The sequence below is a fragment of the Natrix helvetica genome, assembly GCF_964273705.1.
Source record: "Natrix helvetica genome assembly, chromosome: Z".
NCBI lineage: Eukaryota > Metazoa > Chordata > Lepidosauria > Squamata > Natricidae > Natrix > Natrix helvetica.
The window spans coordinates 79,528,566-79,547,841 of NC_138554.1; the positions used below are offsets into that span (position 1 = coordinate 79,528,566).

The following is a 19,276-nucleotide window of genomic DNA, read 5'->3' on the forward strand; positions in this document are numbered from 1 at the left end:
CTGGAAAAGCCAACTTTTTAGGGCGCGTTGGAAGGACCGGAGGTCAGGGATTATGCGAAGCTCCGGGGGCAGCTCATTCCAGAGGGAAGGCGCTCCCACAGAGAAGGCTCTCCCCCTGGGGGTCACCAGCCGACACTGTCTGGCCGATGGCACCCTGAGGAGGCCAACTCTGTGGGATCGTACTGGACGGTGGGAGGCTATTGGTGGCAGTAGGTGGTCTCGCAGGTACCCTGTGCCTAAGCCATGGAGCGCTTTAAAGGTCATAATTAGTACCTTGAATCGCACCCGGAAGACAACCGGTAACCAGTGCAGGCCGCCTAAAAGGGGTGAGTTGATGTTTTGTGCATATCTTCAAAGCCAATTGTACCAAGATTTTTCTATGTATCATGAGTTATCTTGATAAGCATCTATAACTTCTGCAAACTTGCAACTTTAAATGATACTATTAAATGTTTGTTAGTATATTATTATTATTATTATTATTATTATTATTATTATTATTATTATTATTATTATTATTATTATTATTATTATTATGTATTCCCCAAAGGGAAAAAATACAATGATTCATTAGTTAATTAATTTAATTTTATCTTAATTAATTTTGCTTATACATTTTTTTTCAGATGGCCATGTTATAATTTAAATGGCTAACACTTATGTTGGTAATTATTTATGTGGATGATAATTACAAAATGTTAATAATTGTAACTTTTATAATTTTTACAGAGCCATATTTACAGTGATTCTTATGGTGGGAAGAAGTCTTCTAGCTCTCGTAAAGATCTGTTGGTTAGTGTTCTCAATTGGGATTTGTTACAACACCTCTTAATATTTTTTACATAATGTATTCTGTGTGTGCTTTATTGTTTTTAACTTACCTCAGTAAAGGATACAATTAACTTAAAAACTGGGAATAATCTGTAAGTCATTATATAAGTTAGGGCTGTGCGGTTATTTTGGAACCGAAGAGGAAGAGTTGAGTCAATGTAAACATGGCACCTATAGTGACTATATAGAACTTATAGAAGTTATTAATATGTATGATGCTAATGATATCATGCTGAATCCTGACCTAAAGGTTTTTGGAAGCCAGGCAGTTCCTATAAAACCAGTGTAAATTTAGTGTTTTTCTCTTTCTCTAAAACCCATATTTGGTTGTAGCTTTAGTTGAATTGAAAGATAAATGAATTGTATTAGATAGATGGTAAGTTCCAGGACGTAAATGATTGGTCATAACTATTTAACCAACCCAAGTGGGTGAAGCATATAGAGTCCACAAGGTAAACCTATCTAGAGCTTCAAATCCTCTTTTGAAAAAGATGAAAATAGCAAAATTCTCAAGCTATGTGCTACCTCAGATGAAATATGATTCTATCCTAGTTCTCAAGTTGGAAACCATATAGCCACAGGTTTTCTGGTTACTAAGTCTCTTCCAACTCATTAATGTCTAGTCTTATTTTTAGTACTAGTTGTTATTTTATTTATTATGTGCTTGTCTACTTTAGTCTATAATTTTAGTTTTAATGTTAAGAACTTATATAGAATTTAGTATTAACATAATAGCAATAGCACCTAAACTTATATACTGCTTCACAGTGCTTTACAGCCTCTCTAAGCAGTTTACAGAGTCAGCGTATTGCTCCCAATAATCTGGGTGCTCATTTTACCAACCTTGGAAGGATGAAAGTCTGAATCAACCTTGAGCCACTCAGGATCAAATTCTTGGAGTGAATAGTGAGTTAGTCTGCAGGACTAAATTCTAACTGCTGTGCACCATGGCTCTTTTAATAATTAGCAAACCTAACTTTTAGTTCTCCATGGTATCGACAGGAGAGTTCAGGATGGTTATTCCAGCCTGCTAGCTCATTGACTGAATTGAAATTCTGAAGACATGCCTCCTTGGCAACGGTCCCCAATCTTTCAATTCAGTCTCAGCTCGCAAGACTGGTTTTCTTGAGCTCTCAGCTCAAGTTTTAAAAGATTGTTGGATTGTGGTATAAATTGTTTTGGCATCAATAGAAGAGAACGACAGTATATCACGCTGTGAGTTAACGCCGAAGGTGCCATTGTGGAACTCTTTAGCCCTAGATTTAGCACTTCCCGTATTCGCCCCTTTGAGCTACGATGTTTTGCCTCAGGGATGTTTAACAGACTTTGAGGCTGCTCTTCGTTGCTCAGGAAAGACATGCTGATTAAAAGCATAGTATGGTCTTTTTGTGTGTGGTGTGGCTGCAGTTGGAGGATTAGCAGCAGATTTCCGTGAATTGTAGTTTGCTTTTCGCTAATCTTTTTGGCTTTTCTTGCTTCTTTTTTTGACCCGCAAACATGCCAAAGTATCAGTAACAGTATGCCTCAGTTTCAGACTTACAGCGGTGGCCATTTTGTTTGCTCTAATGGTCATTTTGTATACTCTGGTGGCGATTTTATGCCCTCTGGCTGATATTTCACCTCATCGGCTGCCCAAAACATTTAATTGCTATTGGCACCATGATATTTTGGCCTTTGTATTCGCCATGGGGAACTGGTCATTTAGGCTTACCCCGCAGGCTTGTCGTCAGTTCACAGGGTTCAGGTCAGCTAGGCCTACCTTGTCTATTGCACTGCCTCACTTCAATTGAAGCTATTAGATCGGCCTCAACTTGGCAGCACGCTGATCTTCATTGGGGTGATTCTAATGGCCCAAAATTTTTTTGCAGAAGGCTCATCATTGACTGCGGATTGTTTCGATCATTGGATGGTTGGTGCTACGATGGCTGAAAACTATGGCTGCTTTGGGCCGAGCCCAGACTGATTCTTCACCGCTAGGGTCTGAGTGTCATGTCAAAGGACTTAGCAAGCCTTGATCTGTTAGTCTGGCAGCAGCAGCCAAAATTGAGGCCAAGGCTAGGGCTCAGAAGACGGCTTCTAGAGCCAAGGCAGCCAGTCAGAGCCAAAAAGCCTTAGATAGAGTAATTGCAAAGGCCAGTAAACAATTGGTTAGTGCTAAACGGACTAAAACGAAGCCATCAGAGGCTTCTCTGTTAGGGGTTGGTATGGACAAGTTTGATCCTTCCAAACAAATAGGATCACGCCCTCCACCTAGGATTTGGTCACTGGAGGCTCTTAGTGAGCAAGGGGAGAATGTATTTCGGACTATACCAGCTGATCCTTCTACTTCTCGAGATTGTTTAAGACCATCTCAGACCACAGGCCTTTCAACTAAGGTGGAGACCTCAGTGGACATGGAGATGCCTGCCTATTTCAGGAAGTATATCTTCCAGGCAACTAGGCAGGAGATGGCCGTATTCCAATAATTCAGGTGCCTCAGCCTTACAGTAGTACAGCTATGTAATTGGACATGGGGTATCCTGAGGGGGGATCCCAGATATGATCAGGGGACGTGGAATGAACCATTATCTCCTGGGCCTTCGGCTAGAAGTCCATCTCCTTTATCTGAGGGAGAGATTCCAGGGAAGGGTGAGTTTCCTGAAGGAGAAGGTGAACAACCGGCCTTGCCAATTTTTTTTTTTTAGTAAAAATTTTATTGGTTTTTATACATATATGGGGAAAAGATAAGGGGATATACAAAACATTTTGGCAGCTCCCACACTAGTGATAGAAATCCATCCAATCTTAAAAACAAAATATAAAAGACAAGCAGAAAGCCAGGTCTTATTCTATATTGTTATGTGTTCATTCGTTTTCCTTTGTCACTTTCTAGAATGTCACCAATTGCTGTTATTTCAAATACTTTTATTTTTGTGATCTGAGCCTTTTCGATATTGCTCCTTCCTCCCTATTCCCAGAGGAAGCCTCAGCCCCCCCTTCTTGTCTTGCACCCTACTGTCCCTTCCACTACCCTCGCTGTGTTCGTCCTCTGGGAGGGCAAAATGTTTTTTTATGAAGGCTTCTGTCTCCTGCACAGTATTAATTCTAATCCTGTTTCCCTCCCAGAAGATCAACATTCCCTCTGGCAACAACCCTCTAAACCAAATTCCTTTATTATATAGTTTCTTTAATAAGGAGGAATACTTCCTCCTTCTCTCTCTTATCTTTTTTGGAATCTGCTTAAGGATGGTGATTTCTTCATCTTTATATTTCAATGGTCTCTCCCTTTGGGTCCCAAGCACCTCATCCCTTGTGGTTCTCCTGAGAAATTTAACATATACCTCCTTGGAACATTATGACTTCTAGCATATGCTGAATTTATCCTATAAAATAGGTCCATCTCCCACCACAGCTGTTTTTTATCTCTCTTAATATAATCTGCTAAAATTGTACTCATGATATTCTTAAGGTCTTCATTTTCTGTCTCTGGTAGGTTCTGGAATCTAAGAAAAAAGGACATTCTTTCAAATTCTATTTTTGCCAAAAAGTTTTCCAAGTCTGCATTTCCCTTCCGGATGGTTTTAATTTCTTCCCCCAGCCCAGCTGCTCCCTCCTCCAACACCACAATTTTCTGTTTATTTTCTGCAAAATTATGTTTAACATCTCTGAGTTCCTCTTTAAGCTCTGTCATTTTTTTCCCCAATTCATTTTGACCCCTCATAAGTTCTTGAAACATTTGAGAAACAGATAGTTCTTTTGGTCCCTCTCTAGTCCCCTCTTGCTGTAACAGTGAGGTAATTTTCGTTTGTTGCATACTAGGACTGTAGGAGGCAGATGGGGCCGAAAGTGACTTGCCCGTCGGTGGTTTCTTAGGCCCCATTTGTTTAAAATTCAGAGATGTGAGTCTTTTCCCAGGAAGATGGCGTCTGAGGATTTCACAACTGTGCTGATTCCAAAAACAAAGCCGAAAGCGACAGTACACAGTTCCAAGGCAGAGGCAAACCAAAAGGAGGGGGTCGAATATTCAAAGTTCAGAAGAGCCACGTAGCAGGGAGGGGTCTCGGTTTCCCTCAGAGAGAGTAATAAGGCAGCTCCAAAAGGGATTTTTTTAAAAAGGTAATTTCAAAGGGCAGACTTCATTTATAAGTAGAAAAACAAAGAAGGGCGGGCGCCATTTTGGTTCCTCTTTCCACAGGGAGAAAGAAAGCAGAAATCTCTATCAAAACTTTTAAAGGAGAAAGGGCTCAGCAGTCATTTCTAGCAGATGTGATCACAATCTTTCTCAGTTAGCCAGCTCAAGTGATGAGTCCGCCTTTGTTCTCTCTCTTCAAGAGAGATCGTTCAAATGCTGCTTAATCCGAGGGGGGGTAGAAAAGAGAAACACCCCCCTCTAATCTCCATTCAAATAGGTTGAACACAAAATTTACAGAAGTCTGCTGCTTTTCTTTTAAACGATCAAAGAGTTCAGGATGGGTCCCCCACCACCAGGACCCAGCCGCACTTCTCCAGGTATACTCTCTCCTCCGAATCCATTCGGCAAAAGGGCGGACAGCTCAACGTTGTCCCTCACCCCCCCTCCGCTCCCCGGCTCCTAGGCGAAGCTGAAAAGCACCCCCGCCAGCTGCCGCCGATTCTGGGGGTCTTCAGCAAGCCGCACTTTGGCAGAGGACCCCTCCAGGGCCCCCTGTGCTCCTTACGGAGCCAGCTGGGGATACGAGCGGCGGACAACACGTCCTTCGCCTTCAGGAACCAGAAGTCGTCTTGCCAAATTTTAAAGGCCTATTTAACCCGTCTCTTTTTAAGTCCCTGCTTTCAAAGGCGAAAACAATGGCCCACCTAGGAAAGGACTCAATTGCTCCAGATTCCACCCAAGGGTCGGTGGCAGAGGACGACTTTCTTTTCACGGAGAAGACAACAGTTGCAAACATTCCTGGGATGTTAATGGATATAATTAAGAGGCAATGGACTGCTCTGCTCTTTCTAGGCCAAGTAATTCTGAAAACTCTCTGTATGCAGTTGACTGACCTTTTGATCCTAGTGCAGGTTTCCAAAGTAGATGTGCCGGTGGCAGCATTTATTTCTACCTCAGTGCTGCCACCCGATGCTGAGGACGCCTTGAAGGCTGAGGACAGATAGGAGGAGATGGCTCTGCACAGAGTCCATCAGGCTGATTCCTGGGCCATCAGAGCTATGACAGCTGCTTCCTTTTTTACCAGGACATCTTTGGGTTGGCTCTAGCAACTGCAAGATAGGATTCCATCAGATGATCTCCGTGCACATCAGAACATCTCAAAGATCATGGCTGTAGCTTAGTTCACTGCTGATGCGCCACTGAATTCAGCTAAGTTTGCGGCTCGAGCTATACTGTGAATGTTACGGCTCATCATATGATCTGGTTACAGCATTGGTGCATGGATGCTAAGCATAAGTGGAAGTTGGCTTCTTCTCCTTTTCTGGGGGAACAGCTTTTTGGGGATTCCTTGTCACCTTTCCTTATTCAGACTAAGGACAAGAGGAAGGTGCTGCCCACACATGGCAGAAGGTTGGAATTTCGTCCTTTACTGTATTTTAGATGGCAGCCCTTTCGTCAGGGCAAGGAGGGGTCTAATTTTACCTGCCAACAGCGGCCATTTCTCAGGCACTCCAATTACAAATACGATAGATTTATAGATCTGGATATGGAACCGGGGCTAGAAATAGACAGCAAGCTCAGGGCAAGCGACCATTTCGTGGTGGGGGCAATAAGCCCTATTGCCATCAGAAATGACTTGGAGGCATCACAGTGGTGATAGGGGGTTGGCTGGCATTCTTCTCTGACAGATGGGGGAGATCACGACTGATACCTGGTTACTGGAGACAGTGACATCAGGGCTATCCCTGGAATTTCGTTCCCCTCCTCGGAGGTTCTTTCTCCACTGCCATGTCCAGAGAGAAGGAGTCTTATGGAAGCAACAATCCAACATTTGTTGGACATTTGGGCCATACAGCGACTTCCATGGGAACAGCAGGGACAAATATTCTATTTGATGCTGTTTGTAATCCCAAAAGCTTTGGGGTGTGTGTGTGAAGGGCAATTCTCAATCTTGGGTCTCAACAGGCATCTGGTTTACAGAAAATTCAAGATGCATTTCCTTTAGTCTATTCTGTCGGGAATCCGGCACAGGGACCTTTTGACTTCAGTGGACCTGACGGAGGCTTACCTCCATATCCCTATCCATCCAAATTACAGATAGTACCTAAGATTCTGTTACAACGACAGGCATTTCCAAAATGCAGCCCTTCCATTCGGACTTGCATCAGCCCCAAGGACATTCACCAAAGTTCTAGCAGCACTGGCTGCCTATCTTCAGACATTGCCCATCCAAATCCAGTGTTACTTAGATGATTTACTGATTCAGGCCTTGTCATACAAACAGGAGGAAAGGGGCCTTCATACCACCATTCAGGTTCTAAGAGAACACGGGTTTTCTATTAATTTGAACAAATGTCATTTAGTCCCCTCTACAAGACTGGTGCACCTAGGGGCGCTTATACACACTATTATACACACATGTCTTTCTTTCCCAGGAGCGGCAGGACAGCATCAGGGCACTGACAGTCCAGATTTGGAAAGACACGGTGGTTCCATTGGTGCTGCTGCCTCAGCTGCTGGGGAAACTAGCATCTTGCATCTCCCTAGTACCCTGGGCACTGTTCCATGCCAGACCACTACAGTGGTTCATGGTGCCCTACCAAAAAACGCATTGCAGTATGTCTCCAGTGAAAGTATGGGTGCCACCAAAGGTTTTACAATCGCTGCGCTGGTGGGGGTCCAGGGCCATAACCAAGGGTTGTGTTTTCAGGGAGATGGACAGGTTGACCATTACAACAGATGCCGCCTATATGGCTGAGGGACTATTTCAGAGACAGGGTAGCCCATTGTTAGTGGACTCTTCAGGAGTTAACTCACAATATAAACTGGTTGGAACTGAGGGCGGCACGCCTAGATCTCAGGGCCTTTCACCAACAGATCTCAGGTGGCCATATCCTGATCTTAATGAACAATGTGGTCACAAAGGCCCACATCAATCAGCAGGGGGGCTCGGTCAAAATCCCTCATGACAAAGGCAGAGACATTGTGCTGGTGGGCGAAGGCTCACCTGTTGTCGATCAGGGCAGAACATATCGCAGAGGTGTCCAATGTACAAGCGGACTGGTTGAGCATGGCCACGGTGGACTATGCAGAGTGGCATTTGCATCCCATTCTCTGGAACTGAACTGTCCATTCGCTTTGGTCATCCTGTCCTGGATCTATTCGCCTCTCCAATGAACTCTCATCTGCCAAGGTTTTTCTTCAAGTTTCCAGCCCTGGGAGCGGAAGGAGAAGATGCCCTAAGATGTCCGTGGCCCAGGGGGCTGCTGTACACCTTTTCCCCGATGCCTCTGATCCCAGCTGTAGTGAGGAAGGTGTTGTGGGAGAGGGAAGAAGTTCTGTTGGTGGCTTTCCATTGGCCCAGGCGACTGTGGTTCACCAATCTGGTCGGCCTCTCGGTGGCCAGACCATGGATCATTCCCCCAGAAAAGATCTCTCTAAGTCAGGGGCCCATCCAACACCCAGAGCCCCAGTGGTTATGCTTCACCATTTGGCAGTTGAGTAGAATCTGCTGAAAACAGAAATATTGTCTAACAAGGTCATTAGGGACCATTCAGGCGCCCAGGTGGCCTTCCACCATCCGCATTTACAATGCAACCTGGAAGGTATTCAGTACCTGGTGTCAGGAGGGGCACGTAGATCCTCTGTTGGCCTCTGTAGCGGATGTACTGGAATTCCTGCAAGAAGGTTTAGAGAAAGGACTCTCTTCAAACACACTCTGACAACAGGTCGCAGCTTTGGCCTCTGTTATTAGTATAGAGGGTTTTAGTTCTTTAACTCACCATCCTAGAGTTAGAGCTTTTCTCGGGGCACCTCTAATTTGCAGCCCCCAATGGTACACCATTATCCCACCTGGGAATTGTCCAAGGTATTACATGCCCTGACCAGAGCACCTTTTGAGCCCTTAAGGAAAGCTAGTCTTCACCTCCTTTCACGTAAGATGTCATGCCTAGTGGCTATCACATCTGCTAGATGGATATCAGAATTGGCAGCATTATCAATGAGAAAGGATCTCTGTGTGTTTCATCCGAGCAGGGTGGTTCTGCGGGTGGACCCTGCCTTTATGCCTAAGGTTAACTCCTTGTTTCACTGAGCTCAGGAGTTAATACTGCTGGACTTCTGTCCTAGGCCTCAGCATTCCTTAGAAAAGCAATGGCATACATTAGATATATGGAGGGCACTCCACATTTATATTTCTAGGACCTCTTCATTTAGGAAGACTGAGGCCCTGTTCGTATCCTTTCTGCTGTCAACTCTGGGCCAAATCCGGCTTCTACAGTTGCTTGGGCTATTCAGGCATCAGTAGAAGAGATATGTAGGGTGGCGATGTCGTTCATCAGCCAATGCATACTCTTCTGCAGAAGAAGCTTTTGGTCAGTGTGTGCTTCAGAAGGTGCTTAAGGAGGATGGCACTTTGGGCCAAGACAGTTCCCACCCATAGGACTTCCAAGACTTTGGTATGTCCCATCCTGGCATTTCCCGTCAATACCATGGAGAAGGAACATTGGTCTTACCTGTAAACGCCCTTTCTCATGAAGAGCGACGGAAGAGTCCAGACCAGCCTGGTTGACTGCTTGGCCAGTGGTCGGGAGTGGGTGAAGTTTGGACTGGACGGAGTACAAGTATCCGCTCGTTTCGTCTTTATTGTTCAAGACTGGGGACCATTGCCAAGGAGGCATGTCTTCAGAATTTCAATTCAGTCAACTAGCTAGCAAGCTAGAATAACCATCCTGAACTCTCCCATCGATCTTCTTAAGAAAGAGGTAAGACCAACTTCTCTTTTATCACTTAAGCTGATAACCCAACGTTGCCCAGGTGTTTATAAACGTCGAAGTATTTGTCTGACAGGGAGCCATTAAGAGGGACCTTTCTTCTCCCTACTCCCATGCTCATAATCCCTGCCTTCTCCCCTCCCCGCCCATGCACTCCTCTTTCCTGCCCTGTCTACGATCCTGCCACTTTGTCCCAAATCCATCAGGCACTTCTCCATTGGTCCACTGGAGGACAAACTTCATGGCTGGCCTCTTCAGAGGAAGCTGCGAAGGAACTGACATCACAAACAATTGCTGCTCTAGGATGCCGCACTCGCTCTCCTTAACTGCCCAGGTGTTCCCAAATTATGCTGGAACACACACACTCTCATACACACCCCCAGGGGTATCTTATACCCCTCCCCCTAGTATTTGTTTCCAGAGGGTAAGTCATCTGTGTGCCAAGCTTGGTTGAAATTGCTTGAGGCGCCCCAGAGTTCTGCTGGAACATACATACATACAGCCTTTTTTATATAGATAGAAGAATAAGAAAGAAAAGAAAGAAAGAAGACGAAAAAGAAGAAAGAAGAAAGAAAGGAGGAGGAGGAAGAAGATAGAATAGATAGAAGAAAAGATGATGAGGAAGAAGAAGATAGAGAAGATAGAAGAAGATAGATAAATTTTTAATGGTTATTGAAATAGATGTAAATTTCCTTGTTTGAATTTTATGTTTGTCTATGTTAGGAAAATTAAAATTACCAGGACCATTATTGACTCCAGCTTTGTTGCCTTGTTTCTAGTATGTGCTTGCTCCTTTCTGAAATGTTTTAAATTGTTGACGTTGAATCATGAAAATAAATGTTGCTCCTCACTGTATATTTAAATGATCATAGAAATTTTCTTTATTAAGCCCCTCAGTAGTAAATGTTTGACATTCTACCAGAGAACAATTCATATAAGGTGAAATATTTGACTAGGTTATATCTGTTATAACCTTAGTGTATTACAACAAAGCGTAAATATCCTAATATTTTTAAAAATATTAGTGAATAAATTCAGAACTTTTAAGTTTGTGGAATTTTGTTGTTTGCATATAGTAATTGATTAAATCTGAAAAGTTATCTGTATAGAAAGATGAAGCTAGTATTAATTTTCTCAAATCTTCCAGACACAATAGTAAATTTAATTTATTACATTGTGAAGTTAGCATATATGGTATATTTGTCACCATTTCAGGATACTGTATAATACGGAAGTATCTTATTTAGTGGACGTATAACCAATTGTCATGTATATAAAAAAGTAGACAGAAAGTTTGAGCTTTTATATAAAAACATAGCATTTCCATGTAATACAATGCATTCAACTGAATCAACTGAAATTGTTTACTGTACTAATGCATTTTGGAGCCTTGTAATATTATTGAATACTAAAGGTAATATTATTTGCAGTCTTTTATGAGTTTGTGTTTGAGTATCTTTTATATTCTTGTCATTTTTTTAAACAGAGTGGATTTTATCACGACCAGCGAAATTACAGCAGTCTTAGACATAGCAAAGCACTTCCTTCTTATCAGCCTCGGGTTTGTTTGTTTTTTTTTGTATGAATTATTTTGCTGAATAGATTTTTTCTTCAGTAGAGCATAACAGCATGAGAATTAGCATAAATGCTTTGCTTCATTTGAGTTGAATTAACAATTGGTCAAGGATCCAGTGAAGGGTTTTTTGATCCTATATTAGTTGATGCAGCATGAATCAAGTTAGAATTAGAAGGAGAGCTAGGTTCAGAAATTTAGATTTCTTTTCACTTTTTGTCATGCAACTCCCTGATTTAAATTTGCCATTATCTTAACCATAAATCTAACACATTTTAGTATTATATGCAATTATTCTAAAAGGGGTTATTCTAAAAGATAGGGCCAGTATAGGCTTATGGTTGGCATTTTTAAAATTGAATATCTAATGGAATGTTTAACCTATTATTGCCAGCTTTGGACTGTGTATGCACTCTTCCTGTTCCATCATTTTATGACTGCGCTCACACTGTGTCTTACCTGCATGTTTGATGAACAGTGCGCATCATTTATACAGCATTCAGTACAATTCAGTGCCTTATTCTTCTCACAGTCATCATCTCTATACAATGAACCTCTGGCAACCACCAAGAATTACAGGGTTAGTAACATGATGGATAATGTTTAGTTATTGTAATGTTTATGTATTCTGAAATCTAAAAAAAGTACTCTGTTCTATAGGCTTCTCCAGATGTAAACACTGGTTTGATAAGAAGTACCAGTTTGGTTCGTATGTAGATCTGCATGGTGTCTTTAGCCTGAGCATACTGTTCCCCGACAGCATTGTGTATCATTATTTTGTAAATATTTAGCTTAAGTTTGAAAAAAATATAAGAATGGAGAATATCAGGAAACTATCTTGAGAAGAAACAAAGTATATGTAAACTGTGGGCTCTTAAATCTGTAGAGATTTTCTTATAAATAAATAACTGCAGTGATTAATTTAACAACTTAGTCAAGAAAGATCATAAAATGGAAATAAAACTCACTTAGCAACTGTCTCAGAAACAGAAATTTTGAGCTCAATTGTGATTGTAAGTCGAGTACTACCTGTAATCTCTGTCTGCATGCTGGTATTGCCTAGAAAAAATAAACTAAAAGATTACTCTTTTTCTGTTTTTATAAGACCTGAGCTACTTATATCATTTCCCCCTACCCCATCAATATATCTTTACATGTTTAAGTTGCCCTTCTTCCTTTCCGTTTCATTGTTCTCCAACCAATGAAATAAAACACATGTTGTTTGTCCAAGTTGTATGAGAAAGTACTTACGGGTTTATTCTGTACTTTTATATAACAACGAACACTATTTTCTCTGTTCTGTAGGCATCATTATATGATGATGGATTTTATAAATGGTACAGTAATCGTCCTGTAAGTCTATAGGAATTTCATTTTATATGTTTGCTTGTGTGTGTGAAAATAAACAGCTGAAAAAGTATTTCAACAACATTTGTTTTTTAGCCTTCAGAATATAGTTATTATTCTTCAAGAGCAAGTTCATCACGAAGTAGTCCAGTGGTGAGATGTCTCTGCATGTCTTAAAGACTTCTATTTTTATGGATAACTCTGATATTAAATAGATAGAGATTACTAATTTGCATTATTGATAATGTAAATGTAGAGTTGTTGGCTGTCATTCTGGGAATCTCCACTTTTTCAATTATGTATTTCGAAAGAAGAATATTAATTATTCTTAGCAAGAAAAGTATAGCTGAAAGAATATAATACTCTAAAATAATTTTTAAAATTTTATATTTAAAAATATGGAAATGTTCCATGCTTATCATATTGTATTGTTCGGTAGCTAATAGTAAGCAGAGAGAGTACAAGGTTTTCAGTTAAAGCTTCCTTTTATATTACCTTCTAATTTTATATGCCTATTGTATCAGGAACTGATGTAATACAACTTCCACTAGTACTCCATTTGATACAAGCTCAGGTGTTCACTATTGCAAGTTAACACCGTGGATGTAATTTGGTCCTATGATAACAGATAGCTTTTTTTACACAGGGTCAGAATGGGGAAACTGATGATCAAGGATTGTATTTCATGTTTTCAGAGGGAGGAAAGTTGTGAATAAGTTCAATGTTGTCAAGATTGCATGTATTTGTTTAGGATGTGGAGTCTGCAAAAATAGATTCAGGGATCCAAAATTTACCATCTTTCCATAGAGTATAATAGAGACTTACATTCTTTTTCTTTAGTTGGATGCAGGCTTTACACTACTTAAGTATTAGGAATGAAAGAGCTAAGAGGTTTTGTATTCTATCTAGCCAGACAGAGTTGAAGTATATACCAAATTGATTGTTGATTATTTTTAATCTCACACAAGAGTTGCCAAGTTAGAAAAAATAGCTTGAATGTAACTAAAGAACAAATTTGAAAATGGGGCTATGTAGATCAGGGGTAGTCAACCTTTTTATACTTACCACCCACTTTTGTATCTCTGTTAGTAGTAAAATTTTCTAACCGCCCACCGATTCCACAGTAATGGTGATTTATAAAGTAGGGAAGTAACTTTACTTTATAAAATTTATAAAGCAGAGTTACAGCAAATCCTTACCGCCCACCATGAAAGCTGGAACGCTCACTAGTGGGCGGTAGGGACCAGGTTGACTACCACTGATGTAGATAGTGGTAGTTTAATTGAGCCAACTAAATCTTCTAATTAGGCAATTATTTTGCATAAATACTAGTTTAAAACATTGTTAAGGCACTGAAGTGAACATTTGCAGATTAATTTGACTCTGAAGTCTACATCTGTCACATCAGACTTTAGCATCACAAAGGTTCTTCACCACATTGCATTGGTTTATTTATTATCCAGTTAAGTCCTTAATATTGTAGAAAATTCTTATTATTGATTTAGATAAATATATATAGTATATAATAATAACCTAGTTAATTATTTATTTCCAACTCTTACAGTTTACAGATGGTGAATCAGACAACATTGCATCCTCTGACCATGCTGTGCAAAGTCATAGGGATAGTGTGGTGAGCAATCTTGCATGATTGATATAGGTCTGCTGTGTTCTAATTTCATCAATTCATAACCTGTGAAATTTTACATCCTAATCTTGATATGTATAATAAATATTGATATGTATAATAATATATACTGTATATTGAATATACATATTAGCTTAAAAGTATTTCATCACCTTTCAAGATAGAATTGCACTATTTTTAAAAATTCTCTTATTTCTTATTCTTGTTGTTGTTAGTTGTGAAGACATGTCCGACTCATCGCGACCCCATGGGCAATGTTCCTCCAGACCTTCATGTCCTCTACCATCCTCTGTAGTCCATTTAAGCTCACGCCTACTGCTTCGGTGACTGCATCCAGCCACCTCATTCTCTGTTATCCTCTTCTTTTGCCATCAGTCTTTCCCAACATTATTCTCTTCTCCAGTGAGTCCTTCCTTTTCATTAGGTGGCCAAAGTATTTAAGTTTCATCTTCAGGATCTGGCCTTCTAAAGAGTTGATCTCCTCTAGGACTGACTGGTTTGATCGTCTTCCAGACCAAGGGCCTCGTAGAATTCTTCTCTAGCACCATAGTTCAAAGGCCTCAATTCATTGGCGCTCAGCCTTTCTTATGGTCCAACTTTCACCACCATACATTGCAAATGGAAAAACCATAGCCTTGACTATACATACTTTTGTTGGCAGGGTGAAGTCTTTGCTTTTTAGTATGTTGTCTAGATTTGCCATAGCTTTCCTCCCCAGGAGCGTCTTTTAATTTCTTGGCTGCAGTCCCCATCTATGGTGATCTTGGAGCCCAGGAAAATAAAATCTATCACCACCTCCATTTCTTCCCTGTCTGTTTGTCAGGAATTGAGAAGGCCGGATGCCATGATCTTAGTTTTCTTTAACGTTGAGTTTCAAGCCAACTTTTGCACTCTCCTTCTTTAGCCTCATTAAGAGGTCTTTAATTCCTCTTCACTTTCTGCCATTAGAGTGGTATCATCTGCATATCTGAAATAGTTGATATATGTATTGTTTTTTTTTAATTAATTTTTTTAAATAAGTTTTACAATTATTTCCCCCCTTTCCCTCCCTCTTCCCCCAACCCTACTCCTCTTCCCTCCCTCCCTCCCCCCAACCTCCCAGAGCAGAATTCAGGGTATAAACATTTAACAACCATACGCTAACATAAGCTAACTAATTTTAACATGCTACCATTCTTGTGCTTTAACTCCCCCTTTATTAAACTAACTTTAAATAAATTGTAGCATTCCTTATGCCTTCATTCATAAGCTAACTGAAATTTTTTAGTCCGGTATTTGTTTTGAATATAGTCAATCCATCTTCTCCAGTCCAGCTTATACTTCTCATCTGAGTGGTCCTTCAGATACGCTGAAATTTTGGCCATCTCTGCTAAGTTTACTACTTTTAACGTCCATTCTTGGATAGTGGGCAACTCTTCCTTCTTCCAATACTGCGCCACCAACAATCTTGCTGCCGTTGTTAGGTTCAAAATCAAATTAGTCTCTATAACAGTACAATCTGAAACTATATCTAACAAAAACAACTTTATCCTCTTTTTCAAAATATTTTGAATAACCCACCATATTTTTATCCAAAATGCTTTAACTTTTTTACAAGTCCACCAAATATGTATATACCAAATATGGTAATACGTGGCACTAACACAGTCACATCTCTAACATTTAGATTGTAGATTCGGATACATACAGGCTAACTTTTTTGGATCTAAATGCCATCTGTACAACATCTTGTAAAAATTATCTCTCAAGTTCTGAGCTTGTGTAAATTTTATATTTCTTACCCAGATCTCTTCCCATGTTTCCATCATTATTGGTTCTTCAAAATTTTGTGTCCATTTTATCATGCAATCTTTAACTAATTCTGTTTCAGAGTCTATTTCTATCGATACATTATACAACCTTTTAATATGCATTTGACTCTGGTCCCTAATTTGTTTTACCAAATTATCCTCATTTTGGATAGTACCAGTTTTCTGGTCTTTTTTCCATATAGCCTGTAACTGTCCATACCGAAACCAGGTTTGAGTTATCCTTTCCTCTCTTAGTACATTCAAAGATTTTAACTGTGGTACACCTCTATCCATACTAAGAAGTTCTGCATATGTAATTACATCTTGTTTTTGTTTTATACTTATGTTCTCTATAGCGTGTCTGGACACCCCCCACATCATTTAACCTATATTGATATTTTTTCCAGACACGCAATAAAGCATTCCTTAAAATATGACTTTTAAAAATCTTATCCACCTTCTTGTCATATATTAGATAAGCATGCCAACCACATACCAGATCATAACCCTCAATATTCAATATTCCTCTGTTAGGTTAATCCAATCGCTAATTGTTGTTAAAACTACTGCTTCATAGTATAATTTTAAGTTGGGCATTTTTAAGCCTCCTCTTTCGCGTATATCTTGCATTATTTTAAGTTTTATTCTCGGTTTCTTCCCTGTCCAAACAAAGTTCTTAATACCTTTCTGCCATTCTTCCAAATTTGCCTCTTTTTTAAGTATTGGTATCATTTGAAAGAAGAATAGAAACTTAGGCAAAACATTCATTTTAACTGCTGCTATCCTTCCCAACAAAGACAATTGTAGTTTTTTCCATTTATTCATAATGAAATAGGCCTATAGTTTTTGGGCTGGGTAGGATCCTGATCTTCTTTTGGAATCAAGGAAATAAAGGCTGTTTTCCAGGATGGTGGAACCCTGCCTTCCATTTGGATTTTATTAAATAATTCCCTAAGACTTTCCACCATTTCTAGTTGTAACTTTTTATAATAAACTGCTGTCAAACCATCTCTGCCAGGAGCCTTGCCAATTTCTAACTGCTTAATTGCCAGGAAAATTTCCTCTGTAGTTACAAGTTGATTCAGTCTTTCCCTTTGCTCATCTGTGAGTATAGGAATTTTCTCTTTCTACAAATATCAGTCTATGTCTGAACCTTGTATTTTATCACCAGCATACAATCTAGTATAAAATTCTAAAAAAGTCTTTTTAATCATATCCTGTTGAAAAACTTATTTACCTTTGTATTCTACTTTCTCTATAATATGAGACTTTTGTTTTTTCCTTAACATGTATGCTAACCATCTACCTGGTTTATTGGCATTGCAAAAAGTGTTGTGTTTAGCTTATAGAAGATTAGTGGCTACCTGGTCCAACATCAACATATTAAACTGCCCTCGCAATAAGGTAATTACCTCTTTTATCTTCTTATCATTTGGTTTAGACATTAACTCCTGCTCTTTTTTTAAAATCTCTTCCTCTAATTCCCTTTGTTTCTCTCTTTGTCTGGGCCTATAAATATTATTCAAATTTATTAAAACACTTCTCATGTATGCTTTGCTTGCATCCCAAACCATTTCCATAGATGTCCCCTTATGCATATTAAAAGCAAAATATTCTTTCAATAGTTTTTTACATTCCGTAACATTTTTCTCATATCTAAATAGATTTTCATTTAATTTCCAAGACCTCCTAGGTCGGTCTCCATATTCAAATTCCATCCAAACCGGGTTGTGATCTGTTAAAGTTCTCGGGCATATCTTAGTGTTCTTCACCCTGGAAATAAAGTCATTTGTAATTAGTATAAAATCAATTCTAGAAAGGGATTGATGCCTATCAGAAAAAAATGTGAAATCCCGTTCTTTAACATTCCGTTCTCTCCAGATATCTCTCAATTCAAAATCGTCAATCATATCAAAAAAGGATTTAGGTAATCTTGTTCGTGCTTGAGTATTTTGCAAAAGCCTCTTCTTGTCTTGAACGGGATCCAGTACTCCATTCCAGTCACCCAATAAAACACATGATCTATAACCCCATTGTGTTAATTTAGTGTGAAGCAACTTATAAAAATTTTCTTGTTGATTGGGAGCATATACTCCTGTTAAGAGTATTTCTCCAGTGCGCTGCTTGGAGAGTCCAAGGAATGGGTTAACACAGCCTATCTGCCCAAGGACTGAGTTGATTTTTCCCCTGGTCACGCCTCCTTTGCCTCCGTAGGATCAGTTTTAAAAACTCAGTCCGTCCAATAGGACTAGTTTTGGGGAGCTCTCAATTTTTGGACAGATAGGCTGAGCTCTCCAGTGTATATTTTAGTGCAAACGTTTAGTTTAGTGGTTGTTAGGATTTTCCCCCTTTTTATTAGTGTTGTTTTTAGTTGTGTTTCTTTTCATTTGGTGTTATTTTGGCTGTTTCAAACCTTGATACGAAGGTTGAGGCTGCGATCGGGTTCCCCCTGCTGTATTTAGTTGCAGCGGGCGGGACAGGCGAGACCGCTGGTCCAGCGACTGCTGGTGAGCGTGGGGACGGTGGCGGCTTTCCGCTCATCTCTGGCCTCTTCTGAGGAAGAGCTTTAAAACCTTCTCTTCTTCGGGCGGTGTTTCTAGCTGATCCGGAGGGCGCGCTGGCCATTTTGGGAGGCATTGCATTGGCGCGCTTTAGAAGGCCACCAATAGGAAACCTGCTGCATCTTGGGCCGCTCTCTGAGCGCACGAAAACCGTGGTGGCCATTTTTGTTCGTCGATTTGCCGCCGACAGCAGCAGTAGCTAGGGCCTCACCGCCTCACCGCAGATCGCCGCCGAGGGTTGCGAGGGCCTGTCTTGATCACCGGCAGTCCTAAGCTTCTCTCTCAACGACCCCCCACCCCAGGGGGGGGGCGGCAGGGAGTTTCCTGGTGCCAGGATCCAGCCTCCAGTCCTGATCTGCGGACGCTTTGGTGCCGTCTGGCCAGCGTCCATTGCCCTTCCCACAGCTGCTTCCTTTTCTACTCGGACCAACTCCTCTGATGGCAGACGAAGGTTTGGAGCCAAGGGAGGAGCTGGCAGGGCCGTCTGCCAAGCGCAGTAGGCCAGATCTCTCAGGCCAAGGGAGAAAGGGAAATAAGGGCACAGGGGGGAAGTCTTCCCATTCGTCTGCTGGGAGCAAGGCCCCCAAACACCACGGGGACAAGGGGCAGGAAATTCCAAAGGAGAGGCCTGTTAAACCCCTGG

General features: G+C 40.7%; 1 protein-coding gene across 1 annotated transcript in view; it reads left to right on the forward strand.

Annotated features, from left to right (window-relative positions):
- The window catches only part of LRRFIP2 (LRR binding FLII interacting protein 2), a 196,214-nt gene that overhangs the window by 84,674 nt on the left and 92,264 nt on the right, over positions 1–19,276 (forward strand). Inside the window, exons 8-14 of the mRNA XM_081932888.1 lie at positions 730–792; positions 11,201–11,275; positions 11,820–11,867; positions 11,948–11,992; positions 12,593–12,640; positions 12,731–12,787; positions 14,199–14,267. Of these exons, the coding sequence (XP_081789014.1) occupies positions 730–792; positions 11,201–11,275; positions 11,820–11,867; positions 11,948–11,992; positions 12,593–12,640; positions 12,731–12,787; positions 14,199–14,267 (405 nt within the window). The remainder of the gene's footprint in view (positions 1–729; positions 793–11,200; positions 11,276–11,819; positions 11,868–11,947; positions 11,993–12,592; positions 12,641–12,730; positions 12,788–14,198; positions 14,268–19,276) is intronic.